At 45.8% G+C, this 18,714-nt stretch overlaps 1 protein-coding gene across 3 annotated transcripts in view; it reads right to left on the bottom strand.

Moving 5' to 3' along the window:
* LOC121279949 (disintegrin and metalloproteinase domain-containing protein 12-like) overlaps window positions 1-18,714 on the bottom strand; it is a 375,022-nt gene that overhangs the window by 207,654 nt on the left and 148,654 nt on the right. For all 3 annotated transcript variants that reach the window (XM_041191570.1, XM_041191551.1, XM_041191560.1), the window contains exons 11-12: window positions 15,898-16,040; window positions 11,426-11,603 (exon numbers count right to left, since the gene is read on the bottom strand). In XM_041191570.1, the coding sequence (XP_041047504.1) occupies window positions 11,426-11,603; window positions 15,898-16,040 (321 nt within the window). The remainder of the gene's footprint in view (window positions 1-11,425; window positions 11,604-15,897; window positions 16,041-18,714) is intronic.

Below are 18,714 nucleotides of genomic sequence, written 5' to 3'. Positions count from 1 at the left end.
CTGACATGTGAGAAACACCTGACCTACGTACCTAATCCCATTTACCAACACTTGGCCCATAGCCTTGAATGTTATCACGTGACAAGTGCTCATCCAGGTACTTTCTAAAGGATGTGAGGTAACCCGCCTCCACCACCCTCCCAGGCAGCGCATTCCAGACCGTCACCCCCTCTGGGTAAAAAAGATTTTCCTCACATTCCCCCTAAACCTCCTGCCCCTCACCTTGAACTTATGTCCCCTTGTGACTGATCCTTCAACTAAGGGGAACAGCTGCTCTCTATCCACCCTGTCCATGCCCATCATAATTTTGTAAACCTCGATCAGGTCGCCCCTCAGTCTTCTCTGCTCCAATGAAAACAACCCAAGTCTATCCAACCTCTCTTCATAACTTAAATGTTTCATCCCAGGCAACATCCTGGTGAATCTCCTCTGCACCCTCTCCAGTGCAATCACATCCTTCTTACAATGTGGAGACCAGAACTGCGCACAGTACTCCAGCTGTGGCCTCACCAAGGTTCTATACAACTCCAACATGACATCCCTACTTTTATAATCCATGCCTTGATTGATCAAGGCATGTGTCCCATATGCCTTTTTCACCACCCCACTAACATGCCCCTCCGCCTTCAGAGATCTATCGACACACAAACCAAGGTCCCTTTGTTCCTCAGAACTTCCTAGTGTCATGCCGTTCATTGAATACTTCCTTGTCACATTACCCCTTCCAAAGTGTATCACCTCACACTTTTCAGGGTTAAATTCCATCTGCCACTTATCTGCCCATTTGACCATCCCGTCTATATCTTCCTGTAGCCCAAAACACTCAACCTCACTGTTATCCATCTGGCCAATCTTTGTGTCATCCGCAAACTTACTAATCCTACCCCCACATAGTCATATATGTCGTTTATATAAAATTCGAATAATAGGCGACCCAGCCCAGATCCCTGTGGTACGCCACTGGACACTGGCTTCCAGTCACTAAAGCAGCCTTCTGTCATCACCCTCTGTCTCCTACAACTAAGCCAATTTTGAATGCACCTTATCACCTTATTACCCTGCATCCCATGTACCTTTGCCTTCTTTATAAGTCTCCCATGTGGGACCTTTTCAAAGGCTTTGCTGAAATCCATATAAACTACATCAACTACACTACCCTCATCTACTCACCTGGTCACCTCCTCAAATAATTCAATCAAATTTGTTAGGCATGACCTCCCTCTGACAAAGCCATGCTGACTATTCCTGATCAAACCTTGCCTCTCCAAGTGGAGATAGATTCTCTCCTTCAGAACTTTCTCCAATAGTTTCCCTACCACTGACGTGAGATTCACTGGCCTGTAGTTCCCCGGCTTATCTCTACAACCCTTCTTAAATAGCGGAACCACATTAGCTGTTCTCCAGTCCTCTGGCACCTCCCCCGTGGCCAGTGAGGATCTAAAAATTTGGGTCAGAGCCCCTGCGATCTCCTCCCTTGCCTCCCTCAGCAGTCTGGGACACAAATCATCCAGACCTGGAGATTTTTCCACTTTTAAGCCTGCCAACACCTCCAATACCTTGTCACTCCCTATATCAATTTGTTTAAGAACCTCGCAGTCTCTCTCCCCAAGTTCCATACCTTCATCCTCATTCTCTTGGGTAAAGACGGATGTGAAGTATTTATTCAACACTCTAGCGATGTCTTCTGGCTCCACCCATAGATTGCCCCCTTGGTCCCTAATGGGCCCTACTCTTTCCCTGGTTATCCTCTTCCCATTGATATACTTATAGAATATCTTGGGATTTTCCCTACTTTTACCAGCTACAGCTTTCTCATATCCCCTCTTTGCTCTCCTAATTGCTTTTTTAAGATCCATCCTACACTTTCTGTACTCCACTAATGCCTCCGCTGATTTGCTCCCCTTTGTACCTGCTAAAAGCCTCTCTTTTCCTTCTCATCATATCCTGAATATCTCTGCTCATCCATGGTTCTCTGGGCTTGTTACCTCTTCCTATCACCCTAGAGGGAACATGTTGAGCCTGTACCCTCCCCATTTCCTTTTTGAACACCCCCTCCCCCCGCCCCCCCCCCCGCCAGCCCCCTACTGCTGTTCTGTAGATTTCCCCACAAGTAGCTGTTCCCAGTCTACCTTGGCCAGATACTGCCTTATTTTACTAAAATGTGCTTTCCCCCAACCCAAAACATTTTTTTGCAACTTGTCTTATAGTAAAGAGTTACAGACTTTCATCTGTCTCCTTAGATCTTTTGGCTTCTCGTAAGCCTACATTGCTTTAATTCTGTGTCCTGCAGCTTCTCCCTTTAAGCTTGGAGCCTTTCTCTCCTTCCACTCTTAACTTCACTAAACAGGACCTTTTCTAAGTTCCTGTCCTTGTCCTTTGACTTAACTGGCCTCCTGGGACCTTTCCTGTTCCATTCCCTGGTTTTGGGGACTTACATCTTTGGTTTTTGGAACCTGCTCCTTGCAGTTCCCTCTCCTGTCCTGCTGGCCACTGCTTCCAACTTTACTTTGGGATTTGCTATCTTTCCCTCTCTTATGCTGCTTCTGCTGGCAACGCCTTTCAACATTGGAACCCACTGACCAACTGCACTCAAACTGAACTGAAACTACTTTTCTGTCTCTGTGGGGTCTGCTGTTACTAGGCAACAGCACAGTTTTTTTCTAACTTGTATTTGTTTTACCTTCTCTTCAAGAGTCACAAAACCTTCATCAAAATGCAGACATCTTTTAAAGTGAAACGAAGACTCAACTTCCCCTTTAATTAACACACAAATCAAACTTTACTTAAAGCTAAAACTCATTCCTAACACCCAAAAATACAAATATGACTTGCTTAAATGATCTCTATTTCATGATTTCAATGGTATTTGCCTGGCAACTGTATGGCGCACATGTCACTTGCCACTTTTCAGCCCACGCCTGAATGTTGTCCTGGTCTTACTGTACATAGGCATGGACTGTTTCTGTCTCTGATGGGTTGCGAATGATGCTGAACATTGTGCAATCATCATCGAATGCCCTCGCTTCTGACCTTATGATGGAAGGAAGATTATTGACGAAGCAGCTAAAGATGATTGGGCCCAAGACACTACCCTGAGGAACTCCTGCAGTATGTTCTGGAACTGAGATGACTGACCTCCAACAACCACAACCACAACCATCTTTGTGCCATGTATGATCAGTGATTCCCATAGACTCCAGTTTTGCTAGGGCTCCTTGATGTCACACTCAGTCAAATGCCACTTTGATGTCAAGGGCAGTCACTCTCACCTCACCTTGAGTTCAGCTCTCTTGTCCATATTTGGACCAAAGCTGCAATGTGGACAGGAGCTGAGTAGCTGGGCAGAACCCAAACTGAGTGTCAGTGAGCAGGTTATTTATTCAGTGCCGCTTGATAGCACTGTTAACGACCTTTTCCATCACTTTGCTGATAATTAAGGATAGGCTGATGGGATGATCATTGGCTGGGTTGGATTTATCCTGCTTTTTGTAGACAGGGCATACCTGGGTAATTTTCCCACATAGCTGGTTATATGGCAGTGTTTTAGCTGTACTGGAACAACTTGGCTAGGGATGTTCTGAAGCACAAGTCTTCAGTACTATTACTGGAATATTGTCACGGCTCACAACCTTTGCAGTATCCAGTGCCTTTAGTCGTTTCTTGATATCATGTTGAGTGAATCAAATTGGTTGAACACTGGCATCTGTGAGGCCACTCTCTTCCTCAAATGGCTGAAGGCTGTGCTGGCACACTGAAGGTGGGGTTGAACCTCATTGTCGATGCCGGCCCTTGTTGACAGTAGCTCCCCAGGTTTGGAAAGTGGCCCACGTTGTCCAAAGCCTTGTCGTGGATTTTGATATCCGGGGGGCAGTGCAGTGTGGAGGGGGTAGGTTGGTAGAAGACCTCTGTCTTCTGGAGGTTTAGTTTAAGGCTCATGTTCTCGTACGCCTCGGTGAAGGTGTTGATGGTGGCTTGGAGCTCAGCCTCCGAGTTTGCATAAACCCAGGCACCGTCTGCACAATGCAGTTCAATAACAGAGGAGGGGATGACCTTGGATCTGGCTGCAGGCGGCAGAAGTTCAGCAGTTTCCTGCTTGTTCTGTAGTTTAGCTCCACTCCAGCGGGGAGCTTGCTGAGGGTAAGAGGGAACATTGCAGTAAGGAAGATCGAGAAGAGTGTCAGTGCGATAACACAGCCTTGCTTTACCCTGGACCGAACATGGTTTGGATCCGTGGTGGATCCATTGGTGATACTTCACGGCTTGCATGTCATCGTGGAGGGGGCAGAGGTTGGTGACAAACCTTTGGGGGCAGCCAAAACAGAGGAGGATACTTCATAATCCTTTGTGGTTCACAGTGTAACAGGCTTTTGTGAAGTCAAAGAAGGCCATGTACAAGGGATGGTGCTGTGGGTGCAGTGAAGATCATGTCTGTTGTGCACATTAATGAGCCGAATCTGCATTATGCCTCTGGGAGGAGCTCTTCAGTAACAGGGAGAAGGTGATTAAGAAGGATTCTTGCGACCTTCTCAGTGACTGACAGCAGGGAGATTCCTCCATCCTCACCCCCTTTCCGATCCCCCTTTCTCAGTGACTGACAGCAGGGAGATTCCTCCATCCCCACCCCCTCTCCCATCCCCCTTTCTCAGTAGCTGACAGCAGGGAGATTCCTCTATCCCCACCCCTTTTCCGATCCCCCTTTTTCAGTAGCTGACAGCAGGGAGATTCTTCTATAGTTACCGCAGCCACACTTGTCACCTTTCTTGAAGATGGTCACGACTACGGAGTCTCTGAAGTCTCCTGGCATACTCTCCTCCTTCTAGATAAGGGAGATGAGGCCATGTCTTTGTGCCAATAATGCATCTCCACTGTGTTTTAGTGCTTTGGTGGGGACTCCATCTACTCCTGATGCCTTGATGCTCTTTAGCTGTCAAATGGCCTTTTCTACCTCTTGCCGGGTTGGGATTGTGCTGAGATGGTGATGGGTAGCCTGCTGCAGGATGCAGTCAAGGACACTCGCGTTGAAGACAGAGTTTCTGTTAAGAAGATCCTTGAAGTGCTCCTTCCAGCGGGTGCCGACTGCCTCTCTGTCCTTGATGTCACCTCTCCGTTCTTGGCCAGCAGTGGGTGGGGGGACTTGGGTGCTTGGGCCATAGGTGATTTTGACTGTGTTAAAGAAATCTTGTCCATCGTGGTGGTCAGCTAACTGTAGGATCTCCTGCGCTTTCTCCACCCACCAGCTGTTCTTTAGGTTGTGGGTTTTTGCTGGACCTCAGCCTTCAGCCATCTGTAGAGCTGCTTATTGGCTCTCGTGTTGCTGTTTCAGGTTCAGACATGCCTCGCGCTTGCGGCTTATCAGCTCCTGGATCTCCTGGTCATTCTCATCGAACCAGTCTTGGTGCTTCCTGGCTGAGTGACCAAGTGTCTCTGTCTCTCTGCTGATTATGGAAGCCTTGAAGGCAGACCAGGCGCTGTGGACACTCTGCATCTCCGGGTCACCGGGAGTCACCAGGTTGGCAGTGAGGCGCTGGCTGAATAGGGCTCTCTTACCAGGGTCCTAGAGTGCCTCAGTGTTGATTTTCCTGCAGCATTGTTGCCATCACTGCTTTGAGGCTACATTGATGTTGATGACAGTGAATTAGGCAGTGGTCCGTCCAGCAGTCATCGGCTCCTGTCATGGCGCGGGTGATACGCACGTCCTTGTGGTCTCTCGCTCGGACAATGACATCGTTGAGCAGGTGCCAGTGCTTGGAGTGAGGGTGTTGCCATGAGGCCTTGTACTTGTCTCTCTGACGGAACAAGTATTGGTTATGACAAGGCCGTGTTCTTGGTATTTGGCCAGGAGTATGATACCGTTGGTATTGGATTTCTCTATCCCCTCTCTGCCGATTATACCTCTCCAGAGGTCTGTGTCCCTCCCAAGTCTGGCAATGAAGGTGCCAAAGAGGATCAGCTTATCACCCATTGGGACTTGGGCCAGGGATGTTTGAGGCTGGAGTAAAAATCCTCTTTTGACTTGTCTGTGGCCTCCAGTGTTGGGGCGAACACGCTGAAGACTGTAGCACAATGGTTCTGGGCTAGGGTGAGCTGAAGGGTCATGTGGCACTCGTTTATTCCACAAGGGGTGTCTTTGAGACAACCAATTAGTTTGTTTTTAATGGCGAAGCCAATCCCATGGAGGTGGCGATTTTCCACTGGTTTACCTTTCCAGTTGAAGGTGGAACCGCCACCTTGTTCCTTGAGCTGGCCTTCCCCTGCCCACCGGCTCTCACTTAGTGCAGCGATGTCAATGTCGAAACGTCTGAGCTCCCAGTCAATGACATTGGTACAATGTTCCAGTCTGTTGCTTTTGGAGTTGTTCATGAGGGTCCTTACGTTCCAGGTCTCGAACTTCATTTTAAGCGGGTGGAAGATGCCTGCGCATGAGTTTTTTAATGTGTGCAGGCCATTGCACACCAGCTACCACACAGACTTCACAGAGCAAGGCCTTGGTGCAGTGGCAAGGGGATCTGAGGTGACTGGAGACCAGTCTCCACTGTGTGGGCCTGGGACATACAGACGCACGTACTCCTACTGTCCTCTTTTCTTCCTCCCACAGGACCTCTCTCCCTGGTATTCATGAAGAGCAGTGGCAGCCTTGTGATCTCGCTGTTGGCCCATGTGGCATCACTCCGGGTAGTAACCACCAGCTGGTGATTCCTGCTTTCAGGTCCTCACCCCCTCTTCTGGGTGGTAGAAACTGGAAAACTATGATCGCGCCCTGCACACCAAGTTGTGCCTTATCGCAATTGAGCACACAGGCCTTGCCTCTCCCTGGAGCGGGACCACAATGTGCATGCCATTGGTGGCCTTTTGCATGGCCCCTGAAGCCCCAGGACCATCTTTAATCTCTCACCCTGACCACGAGGTTCACAAAGCCCCAAGACTGTCTTTAATCTCTCACTGTGACTGTGAAGTTCACATAGCCCCAGGACTGTCTTTAATATCTCACTCTGATCTCTTGGTCCCAGATCAGGGACTATGACTGTCTTTCAGTGAGCTCTCCCTTTCCTTCATGATTAATCGTAACACAGTGTCCCTCCCCGCAACATCCCACTTACATGAATCTCTGTGCAACCCATCCCTCTTTTGCCACACTAACACAACACTCCCCTCCTATTCCAGAGTCTGTATATCCTCTTCCATTCATCACAGGATTTTAACGGCACAGAAGGAGGCCATTCGGCCCATTGTCTTTGCCCCACCGCTACAAATGAGCATTAGGACTTGGTGCCATTGCCCTGCCTTTTCCCTGTACCCCTGCACATTGTTTCTATTCAAATAATAATCTAATGTCCTCTTGAATGCCTTGATTGAACCTGCCTTCATCACACTTCCAGGCAGTACGTTCCAGACCCGAACCACTCATGTAATAAAGTTTTTTCTCACGTCACACTTGCTTCTTTTGCAAATCACTTTAAATCTGTGCCCCCTTGTTCTTGATCCTTTTATGAGCGGGAACAACTTCTCCCCGTCTACTCTGTCCAGCCCCCTCATGATTTTGAACATACCATCCTGGAGTCACGTCTACGGCCACAGAAATGCCTGTCTGTTCCCCTATCACTATTGTTCCAGCTTCCAAAACAGAAAACCGGCTGGTGAGCGGGACCCCAGGGGACTCCTGCACCACCTGCCTACTTCTCTTGGACTGCCTGGTGGTCTCCCTCTCTGTCTCCAGGATCTTAAGTTGCGGTATGACCACCTTTCTAAACATGCTATCCAAATAGCTCTCAGCCTCATGGATGCACCAGAGTGACTCCAGCCACCGCTCAAGCTCTGAAACCCGGAGCCCAAGTTTCTGCAGCTGACAGCACTTCCTGCACATGTGGTTGTCCAGGACACCGGTAGCATCCATCACTTCCCACATATTGCAGGACACACATTCCACTTGACTGAGCTTAACTCTACTTGTCTTAACTCTACTTCCTTTACATTAACTTTATTCTACTTTGGGTTGTTTATATTATTTCATTATATTGGCCCTTCTCAGCTAAATCCAAGTGTAGCTACTTGTTTAAAAAATTACACTTTTCTAATTTACTTACCAGGTCGTACTTACCTAGACGGCTACTCTTCTTTCTGTGGAAAGGTAGAAAAGGAAAGATCACCTCTTCCCTCCTTCCTGAACTCCCTCAGTCACCAAACTCCAACTTAAGCACTCAGTGTGTGCTCTGGGTCTCAGGCAGGGTTGCACTCCGAAACAGAGACCAGCATTGCGACCGGTGGGGGCCCAAAACAGCACTCCAGTGCTGACATTTCCATACAGTTTGATTCCCATCCATCCCTTTCTGTGTCTGCATTCTAGTCTTCCATGTTGGGGCTCTGGCTTCCCCGCCTTTGGTCCCCCCCTCTATTTGCCATTGTTCCTTCCCACGCCCTCCAACCCCACTATATTCCATTGACCCTCTTGTCTCTGTCATTCTTCCACCCCACCCCGGTCGCAATGTTGGTCTCTGTTTCAGAGTGCAGCCCTGCCTGAGTCCCGCAGCACACACTGAGTGCTGTCCTTCTGGACGTGGAAGGCACCCACCATGTGCAGCCCAACCCTTACACCCCTACCGGCTCGGCATAACACTGGCATCACTAAGAAACCAGGGGAGCGCTGTTGCAGGTACGCTTTAGATGGTGCACTCACCTTGAAGTCACAAGCGAAGTGATGGTGGACAGCACGCCTCTTACATCCAGTCATGGTTTAGACCCATCTAATTTCCTGCTGGTGTGGTACGTAATTGCATGGTGATTTTGGCAAGCAGCATTTTTAACCAGTATTCACGATATGGTAATGCTCGCAAATAGTGTTCCCGAAATGGATCAGCGGGAAATCCGACCACCATCAGCCCGCCACCAGAGCGGTGAGGGGAAAATTCTGAACTGATTTCCCAACGACGGGATTCTGACTCTTGGCCTCGCGACAAGTTTTCCTCTCCTGCCTGCCACGAAACCTGCTGCCGGCGGGACCGGAACATTCCACCCGTTGTAAACAGGGAACGGAAGTGTGAAACGTTCGATGGAATTAACAAAATGAGAGAGGGAAGTGTTAAGCGGTCCGGGCCCGGACAAAATGTATCCTAAACGGTAAAGGGTAGCAAGAGAAGAAATAGCGGAGGCTCGGACTATCATCGGACTATCCATCCTGGCTACAGGTGCATTGCCAGAGGACTGGAGGACAGCTAATGTTGTACCATTGTTTAAAAAGGGACAGAGGGATAGAGTGAGCAATTACGTGGCAGTCAACTTAAACTCAGTGGTAGGAAACCTATTGGAAAAGAACATGACAGACAGGATAAATCGTCATTTAGAAAGACACAGATCAATAAAGGGCAGTCTGCACAGATATGTTAAGGGGAGATGACAAATATGATTGAATTTTTTGAGGAGGTAAGAAGGAGGGACGATCATGGTGCTGTATTTGATGTAATCTATATGAATTTTAGTAAGGCTTTTAACAAAGTCCCATAGGTAAGACTCGTCACAAAAATTCAAGGCAAAGTTGGATCCAAAATTGGCTCAGGGGCAGGAAGCAAAGGCCGATGAGTTTTTTTGTGACTGGAAGGCTGTTTCAGTGATATTCCAAAGGGCTCCATAGTGAGTCCCTTCCTTTTTGTTGTATATATTAATAACTTGGATTTGAATGTAGCAGATATGATTAAGAAATTTCCGCACAATACAAAAATTGGCCATGTAGTTGATAATGAGGAGGAAAGATGTAGTCTAGCGGAAATTATCAATGAACTACAGACGGGCAGAACAGTGGCGCTCAAGGCAAACTGGAGGAACTGCACCTCATCTTCCGACTAGGCACTTTACAGCCTTCCGGACTGAATATTGAATTCAACAACTTTAGATCATGAACTCTCTCCTCCATCCCCACCCCCTTTCTGATTTTCCCCCTCCTTTTTGTTTTTTTCCAATCATTTATATAGATTTTTCTTTTCCCACCTACTTCCATTATTTTAAGTGTATTTCCATCCATTGTTTTATCTCTACCTCTTAGCCTATTTCGATTCCTTCACCCCACCCCACCCCCACTAGGTCTATCTGTACTTTGCTTGTCCTGCTTTCTACCCTTAATTAGCACATTCTTTAAATAATATCATCACCTTCAACACCTTTGTCCTTTTGTCTATGACATCTTTTGGTTATCTCCACCAATCACTGGCCCTCTATCCAGCTCTACTTGTCCCAACCCCCACCCCCACCCCCAACCCCCTTAAACTAGCTTAGATTTCACCTCTCTTCTATTTTTATTTGGTTCTGTTGAAGAGTCATTCGGATTCGAAACATTAACTGTGTTCCTCTCCGCAGATGCTGCCAGACCTGCTGAGTTTTTCCAGGTATTTTTGTTTTTGTTTTGGATTTCCAGCATCCGCAGTTTTTTTGCTTTTATCTAAGGCAAATGGAGCTCAATCTGGAGATTTGTGAAGTAATGTATTTGGAAAAGGCTCACAAGACAAGGAAATGCACAATAAATGGGAAAGAGGCTGAGAAGTGCAGAGCAACAGAGGGACCTTGGAGTGCATGTCAACCAATGCATGAATGTGGCTGGACAGGTAGATCAGATTAAATGCGTTAGGAGTTTATGCTGGCACTGTACTGAACAGTAGTTATGCCACAACTGGAGTACTGCATGCTGTTCTGATCATCACACCATAGGAAAGATGCGATTGCACTTGAGAAGATACAGAGAAGATTTATGAGGATGTTGGCCTGGATTGAAGAATTTTAGTTATAAGGAAAGAATGGATAGGCTCGGGTTCTTTTCTTTAGAAGAGAAGAGAGTGTGGGGAGACCTAATTGAAGTATATAACATTATGAGGCCAAGAAAGAGTGGAGAATTATTCCTTGCTCCCCTGAATTGAAGGGTTCATAAGTAGGGGGAAAAGATTTAGGCAAAGGGGTAGGAGGTTTAGAAGGGATTCCAAGGGAAATTTTTTCATGAAGAGGGTGGTGGAGATCTGGAAATCACTATCTGAATGGCTGGTAGAGGCAGAAATCCTCATAACATTTAAAAAGTACTTGCATATGTATTTGAAGTGCCATAACCTACAAGGCTAGGGTGCATGAACTGGAAAGGGGGATTAGTCTGGGTGGCTCCTTGACTGCCAGTGCAGACACAGTGGGATGAATGGCCTCCTTCTCTGCTGTAAATTTGAATGATTTCTCTGAAAAGGGAAAACAGCCAGTCCAAACTGAATGAATTATCATAATTAGGAATGGAAATTCAATTTGAAACCAATTCTTTACACAAATACAGTCACTGTGCTATAAGTAATAAAAGTACAAGCTTATCATTTGTCACAATATCCAGGCTTACCATCAGCTATAAAGTTATCACCTGTAGGTCCACAAGGAACCCTTCCACATCATCACTCATCTGGTTCCTCCTTACCCCAGGAATGCCGCAGTCACAATCCTCGTTTCTCTCCACGTACAGGTTGCCACACTCAGGGCCCCCAACGAGCTTGGCAATATCTGGCAAGTTGGAGAGACAGACTCCTACACCTACGAGAAGGCTACGCTCGAGGTCGCTTCGGCTGCAGCTGCTGAAGCTTGTTGGGAATGTGAAACTGAAGATAAGAACATGTGAGAGTATCAAATGAAAGAAAGTTCAAAAAACAACAAACGACAGCATCTCCCAAACCTGCAACCTCTGTTGTCTATTGGAGAAGAACTGCAGGGACATGCAAACACCAACACCAACACTCTAAGTCACATGTAGTTTGTACAGAACTGTTCATTCATCATGACTGGGTCAAAATCCTGGAAAGCTCAGCTAACAGCACTGTGTGAGTACCTTCACCACAAGGACCACAGTGTCCAAAAAGGTGACTCAGCACCAGCTTCTCAAACACAGTTGCAAATGGGCAATAAGCCTTGGAGTGATGTCCACATCCCATGAAGGAATGAAAAAAACAGAAACTGGTGCAATAAATGGAAAAAGAACTTGGACCCTGTTCCACCTTAGGGCCAATTTCAACAACCAACATTGTGCACCCAAAGGCCACCTCAAAGATACCGAACTGAATATTGGACGTTGTTGGTGGGCAGCTCAGTGATTATGGTGCCCTTGGAATAGAGAGGATGTAACAGACCTTACACTGTACATTTTTATATTATATATAAATATATATAATCATTATTATTTCTAAATTTTAACACTGGGCCTTGCCTGAACAAGATCCTTAAGATGGCTGAATCTATGTCTGTCTGTGACCCAAGAACAAAAGAAGCCACTTGCCAATTTCAGAAAAACTCACACCTTGTTAGGAGCCACTAATGGTCACCGGGGGGCTGCACAGCCCAACTTCAAAGACCATTTGCATTTGATAACGCAGGCTTGCCAGCAGGAGACAGAGGGTCTGCTAAGACAAAGGGCGCTCAACATTCCTTTCAACTCATATTGACTGAGATGTTTAGTAGTCTTTGAGGCCCATGAAAGATCCAGACAATGGACAAACATTCTGTTGTTGAAGGCATGGTAGATAGGTGGGAGACATGTGACCTTGGCCTCTGGCTTATGGAATAAGAATTATTACTTTGCTGAGCTGAATAGTTCAGTCTGCTGCTTCCACATCTGCCAAGCAGGCCCAGGTTGAACATCTGGCCCCATATACACTCCCTCCATTGGAGGTACTGCACCATCGCCTAAAAGATTGATTCATCTCTGTGTGCCTATCTCATCTCGTGAAGTCAACACCACCAAAAAAATGAAATTATACAGCATTGGTTTTCAACCAACTGACCTCCATGAAGGAATACCTCATTAGACTTAGATTCTGGATGCTGGAATTCACGTGAACCAATATTTATTTTCTCTGTGGTCTCTGCTGTAAATCCTTCTTTTCTCTATCTTGTTCTTTAATGTCTGAGTGTCTGTGTGATGTTGCAAACCCTCCTTTCACCTTTTGAATGTATGCCATAAATTATGCTTTTGAGTTCATCCTATCACGAGTTTGCTATGGGGTTATTAATAGAAAATTGGATCACACAAAAACTGAGGGGCTGGGAAATACGCTGCCACTTATAAAAAAGGATAAAAAAATCAAAAACACCTTTTTGTTTACGGATGAATGGTGAGAGGAGAAAGTATTGCTGTTTAAATGAACCCCCCTCCTGTCGTGGACTTCCAAAGGTATTAGATAAAGTACCACGTATTAGATTCTTTAGTAAAATTAAAGCCCATGGGATAACAGAAATAGTAGCAGAATGGAATAAATTAAAATGAAATAAAAATAAAATTAGCCAAGGGATAAAGATCAGAGAGTTGTGGTGAATGGCTGTTTCGCACAAATATATACAGTGGAGTTCCACAAGGTGCTGTTTTCTAGGATCACTTCTGATATATATTAATGACCTTCGCTTAGGGGTTGAGGACACAATTTGGAAAAATGCAGAATACATGAAACTTTGCAGTGTTGATCAATTGATCAATTTACCAACATTTGCAAATTTGGGGTGGTTTTACGTCCAAGGGTCACATCTTGTAGGAACTAAGCTCAATCAGTGCAAACTTTACAGTGAGGCAGTATTAACTTCAAAAGAACATTGACAGGTTAGTAAAATGTGTAGATACATAGTGGATGAAATTCAATGCAGAAAGTTCTGAGGCTATACATTCTGGTAGGAAGAATGAGAAGAGAAAATGGGCTAAAAATTCAATTGCGCCATTATTCAGGCAGGGGATTCGCCATTTGCAACCAAATCACACATGTTCAAATCAAAGTGGGCAACAAGCAACCTTTGCATACCCACTACATCTGAATGATGGCAGCATTGGCCCATGCAATTCCCACACTGTCTCTCTCTCTCTCTCTCTCTCTGCTTATGTTCCCTGTGGCCTTTGTGCTCCACATGAGGGGACTGAGAAGAGTACTGCTGTGTAAATGATCCATCAGCTGAGGGGATGATAGGTGGTATTCAGCTGGAGGTTACCTTGCCCATATTTAACCTGATGCTATGAGACTTCAATCTGAGGACTCCCAGGACTTGTACAGGAAGATATGCAAGTAGGAGGAGCAAAAAAGAATGTAGTGCTAGTACGGTACAGCATAGTAAGGAGGACATACTGTTCTCTGCAGCAAAGAGCAAAAGTCCAGAAGGATGTGTTGCCTGCCTAGTGCCAGGGTTCGGGGCATCTGCTCAGGACTAGAGTGGAGATTGCAGTAGGAGGGGGAAGATCCAGCAGTTGTGGCCCATGTGGGTACCAATGACATAGGCAGGGTGAGGAGGAAAATTCTGTATCATCAGTAGGAGAAGCTAGGTACCAAATTAAGGAGCAGAACCTTAAAGGTAATAATTTCTGGATTATTATCCAAGCCATGTACAAACTGGCATAGGGAAAATAAGATTAGAGAAATTAATGCATGGCTCAAAGACTGGTGTGGGAGGAGTGGCATCTGGTTTGTGGGGCATTGGCACCAGTAATAGTGGAAGTGCGATCTGTACCCTTGGGACGCACTATACCTGAACTGTGCAGTGTACTAGCGACCCGCATAGCCAGGGAAGTAGAGAGGGTTTTAAACTAAATAGTAGAGGAAAGGGATCAAATTTGGGAAGATGTGGTAAATCAAGGAATAGAGACAAGGCGATAGAGAAAGGAATTTGAGTGGTACAATTCTATGATTGTACGAGTTTATCATCTTCGCTGACCTCACCTTAGTTATATTGTTGATCCATAACCCCCTTGGAACAGCTACTCTCAACTCACTTTGGCATTTAGGTCATTCCCAATATCTGGATCAAGACTGGGATGAGGTCTGGAGCTGAATGGACCTCGTGAAACCTGAACTCATCATTGCTGGGGAGATTACTGGTGCATACACGTTGCCTGATGGCTGGAAGACTGAAAAGGCGAAAATTAGCCAGGTTAGATTTATCATGCTTTTTGAGGACAGGTGGTACCTGGGCAATTTTAGATATTGTCAATTAGATGCGAATGACAAAGCTGTACTGGAACAGCTTGGCTAAAGGAACATTTAGCTTTGGTGCAAAGGCAAATCTTCATCGTTGAGATGCTTTCAGGCACCTCCCAACATCACTTACAGAGCATTGAATTGGATGGACGCTGAGATCTAGGATGAAGGGAATATTAAGATGAGGCCAAGTAGAGAAGATTTATATATCTAGAGTTTACGAAGAATGAGAGATGACCTCTTTTAAGCATATAAGGGTATGAAGGGGCTTGATGGATGCTGGAAGAATGTTCCCCTGGGTGTGGGTCTGAACTAGGGATCGCAGTTACAGAATGACAGGTTGGCCATTTAGAACTGAGATGAGAAGAAATCTCTTCACTCCAGGAGGTTGTGGATGCTCAGCTGTTGAGGGTATCCAAAACTAACATTGGTGGATCTTTGGATACTAAGGGAGTCAAGAAATATTGGGATGGTGCAGGAAGCTGGAGTTGAGGTAGTTCAGCAATGATCTTATTGACTGGCAGAGTAAGCTCAAGGGGCTTAATGCCCTACTCCTCCTTCTATGTTCTACGTTCTTATATCATTTACTCTGCACTTTTGGTTGAAGAGATTTACAAATGTTTCAACCTTGCTTTGAAGAACCTTCCCTTGAAACATTATTTTTTTCTCTTCTCAAAAATACTGCCTGAGCTGCAGACCATTTCTAGAGCTTGCTGTTTTGTTCCTGTCATGTGCAAGGCTGAATATGGAGATATTTGTAGAGCCTCTTCCTCCCCTTGGTTGCCTATCCAGCAATACTATAATTGTGGTGGAAATGAATTACACCCTCAGGCTAGGTTCCTTCAGGAATACAAATCATGCCCTGGGATAATAATGGGAAGGGTTCATTCTTGCTGTCAGATGGTGCAGTGGGAATGAGCTCCAACAACACTCTGAATGTGTTTCTCACCCTATTGCTTCTTTCATGATGCAGCCGGCAGTCTCATCTGGACAGGTACAATTCCGTAGGGCGGTATCGTGTGACATTCCCAGGTTGTGTCCCAACTCATGGGCAAGGGTTGAAGCGACTGCCAAAAAAGTTGGCTGGCTGTCCTAAGATGGGAGAGAAGGAATTTTCTGTGAACATGTTCAATATTAACTCAATCTCTTGTTCTCACTTACGCTCTTATTCAAACTCATCTCTCTCCGAAAGTCTCTAACTCACACAGCCTCACTTATACTCAGTCTCTAGCTCTCACTCAATCCTTCATTCACAGTCTCACTCACACTTAGGGAAGAAATTAATGGCCCCACCCTCCCACCCAACGCAAGGAGTTCTGAGGAGGGGAGAGTGCCAGGGTGCAGACCCCACCTCCTCCCTACCTTCTCCCAATTGAGTCCATGGATGAGAGGCTCAAGAAAGACTTCCCATCAGGACTCCAATTGAGGTCAATTAATGGGCAACCCCTGGAGGTCTCCCGGTGGGTTGAGAGGCCTTCCTTTACACCTGCTTCAAGGCCAATGAAGAGGCCCCGTGGCAGCAATGGCTGCTTCCATGACTACAACATCAGCAGTGCGTCACACGTCCACTGTTGACCAGGGCCTCCTTGTCTGGCCCTGGCTGTTCAAAAATAACACAGCTGTGCTTTGAAATGTTCTCTCCCTCCTCTAGGTTGGTTTTCCTCAGAGAGCAGAAGGCTGGAGGTATTCAAAATCATAAGGGGTCTGGACAGAGTAGCTAGGGTGTTAGAATCATACCTCTCAAGGCTGAATGTTGCTATTACAAAATGGAAGGACATGGCATGACATTTCAATGGTGACCTGGGCTTTTTTTTAAAGATCATAAGTTCACCTAGGAACTGTCAGCAAGCAGGTCTCTTCCAAGAAATCACCTGACCTTTATGGTACTTTATGGTACTTGGTTGTTTGTTTTGAACTGCAATTATTTAATTGATTGAGAAAATAAAGCTGAAAAGGAAGGTGTAAAGAACATATCCTTTTATTTTTCTCTATTTCTGTTGGACTGTGGATTAAAAATTACAATGGCTGCAGTTTGAAAGACATGTCTACTGGAATAAGATGAGATATATATAACGTTGCATTCCTGGAACAGAGTGTGCCATGAAAGACAGGATGGTGCCAGAAAGGAGTCCTGGACCAAGGGACCTGCCTGACAACAGCATTTTAATTGGCTCCTGACCAGTTGACCAGGTTTTGTGTGAGAGCAGTGCAGCAGAATAGCTCCTAGCCTGAAAGGAAAAAGACCTAAAACCTCTTGTTTCTGTGTGTGTAAGATTCCAGTAATTCCACAATAATAGCTAACTTGCTTTTCCTCTTCTGTAACCTGCTCTCTCTCTCTGAGGAAACCCCTGTAAGAAGGAAAAGGGGAAAACCACTGTTAGAGACATTGAAAAGCAAGCTCTCAACCAGTGAACTAAAGATTGAAAGTGCGGGAAGACCACCTCGTGTCATCACCAAAGAACTGAAAGGGATTTGGAAGATATCTGTCAAAATCAACCCATCGAATCCTGTGCTCTGGATTGATGCTATTGAACTGTTTTATCCCACCCTTAAAATCCACGTTTTGAGTGTCTTATGTGTCATGTATGTATATGTGTATGGGGATTTAAGAAGGGGTCAGAGTTTAAGTCAGAGTGTTAGAAGTTAGCTGTTCATACTTCTTCCTTTTTGCCAGTAGTTAAAAACAACTCGTTCAATACACAGTTATTTACCTATTAAGATTACAAACCTGGTGCTCATATTCTGTTAACCTAAATTAAACAGTTAGGTTAGAATTGGGGCAGTTTGGTGGTTTTGTCAAACTTTTCACATTGGTCGTGGCTCAGGGAGCAGTGGGGCCAAAAGCCAGACTGATCGAATTGGCAAGTAATCTAAGAGTAGGATTGCCTGCCAAAGCTAGGAAGGAGATAATCACCGAGGTGACACAGCATTTGAAATTGGAAGGAATGTCCGAGAGACGAAGTTCTCCAAGGGGTGGTTCATTGGAATGGGCTCAAATTCAATTACAAAAAAGAAAATTGGAACTAGAGGTAGCAGAAAAAGAAAAGGAAAGACAGAGAGCAATTCAAAGGGAACAGGCAGCAAGGCAGGAGAAAGAAAGAAAATAAGAAAGGGAATTAGAAATGCAAAAACTTGATCTCCAGAGGGATAAGCTAACAGTGGAAGGAAGAAGGACAACGTGACACTAGGAAGTTCTGACGAACAAAGGGACCTTGGCGTGTGTGTCCATAGATCTCTGAAGGCGGAGGGGCATGTTTCTGGGGTGGTGAAAAAGGCATAAGGGACACTTGTCTTTATCAATCGAGGCATAGATTACAAAAGTAGGGAGGGCATGTTGGAGTTGTATAGAACCTTGGTGAGGCCATAGCTGGAGTACTGTGTGCAGTTCTGGTCACCACATTATAGGAAGGATGTGATTGCACTGGAGGGGGTGCAGAGGAGATTCACCAGGATGTTGCCTGGGATGAAACATTTAAGTTATGAAGAGAGATTGGATAGACTTGAGTTGTTTTTGTTGGAGCAGAGAAGACTGAGGGGCGACCTGATCGAGGTGTACAAGATTATGAGGGGCATGGACAGGGTGGATAGGGAGCAGCTGTTCCCCTTAGTTGAAGGGTCAGTCACAAGGGGGGATAAGTTCAAGGTGAGGGGCAGGAGGTTTAGGAGCGATGTGAGGAAAAACTTTTTTACCCAGAGGGTGGTGAGGGTCTGGAATGTGCTGCCTGGGAGGGTGGTGGAGGCGGGTTGCCTCACATCCTTTAAAAAG

Source organism: Carcharodon carcharias, chromosome 1, assembly GCF_017639515.1.
Source record: "Carcharodon carcharias isolate sCarCar2 chromosome 1, sCarCar2.pri, whole genome shotgun sequence".
Taxonomy (NCBI): Eukaryota; Metazoa; Chordata; class Chondrichthyes; order Lamniformes; family Lamnidae; genus Carcharodon; species Carcharodon carcharias.
This window is presented reverse-complemented; position numbering and strand designations above follow the sequence as displayed.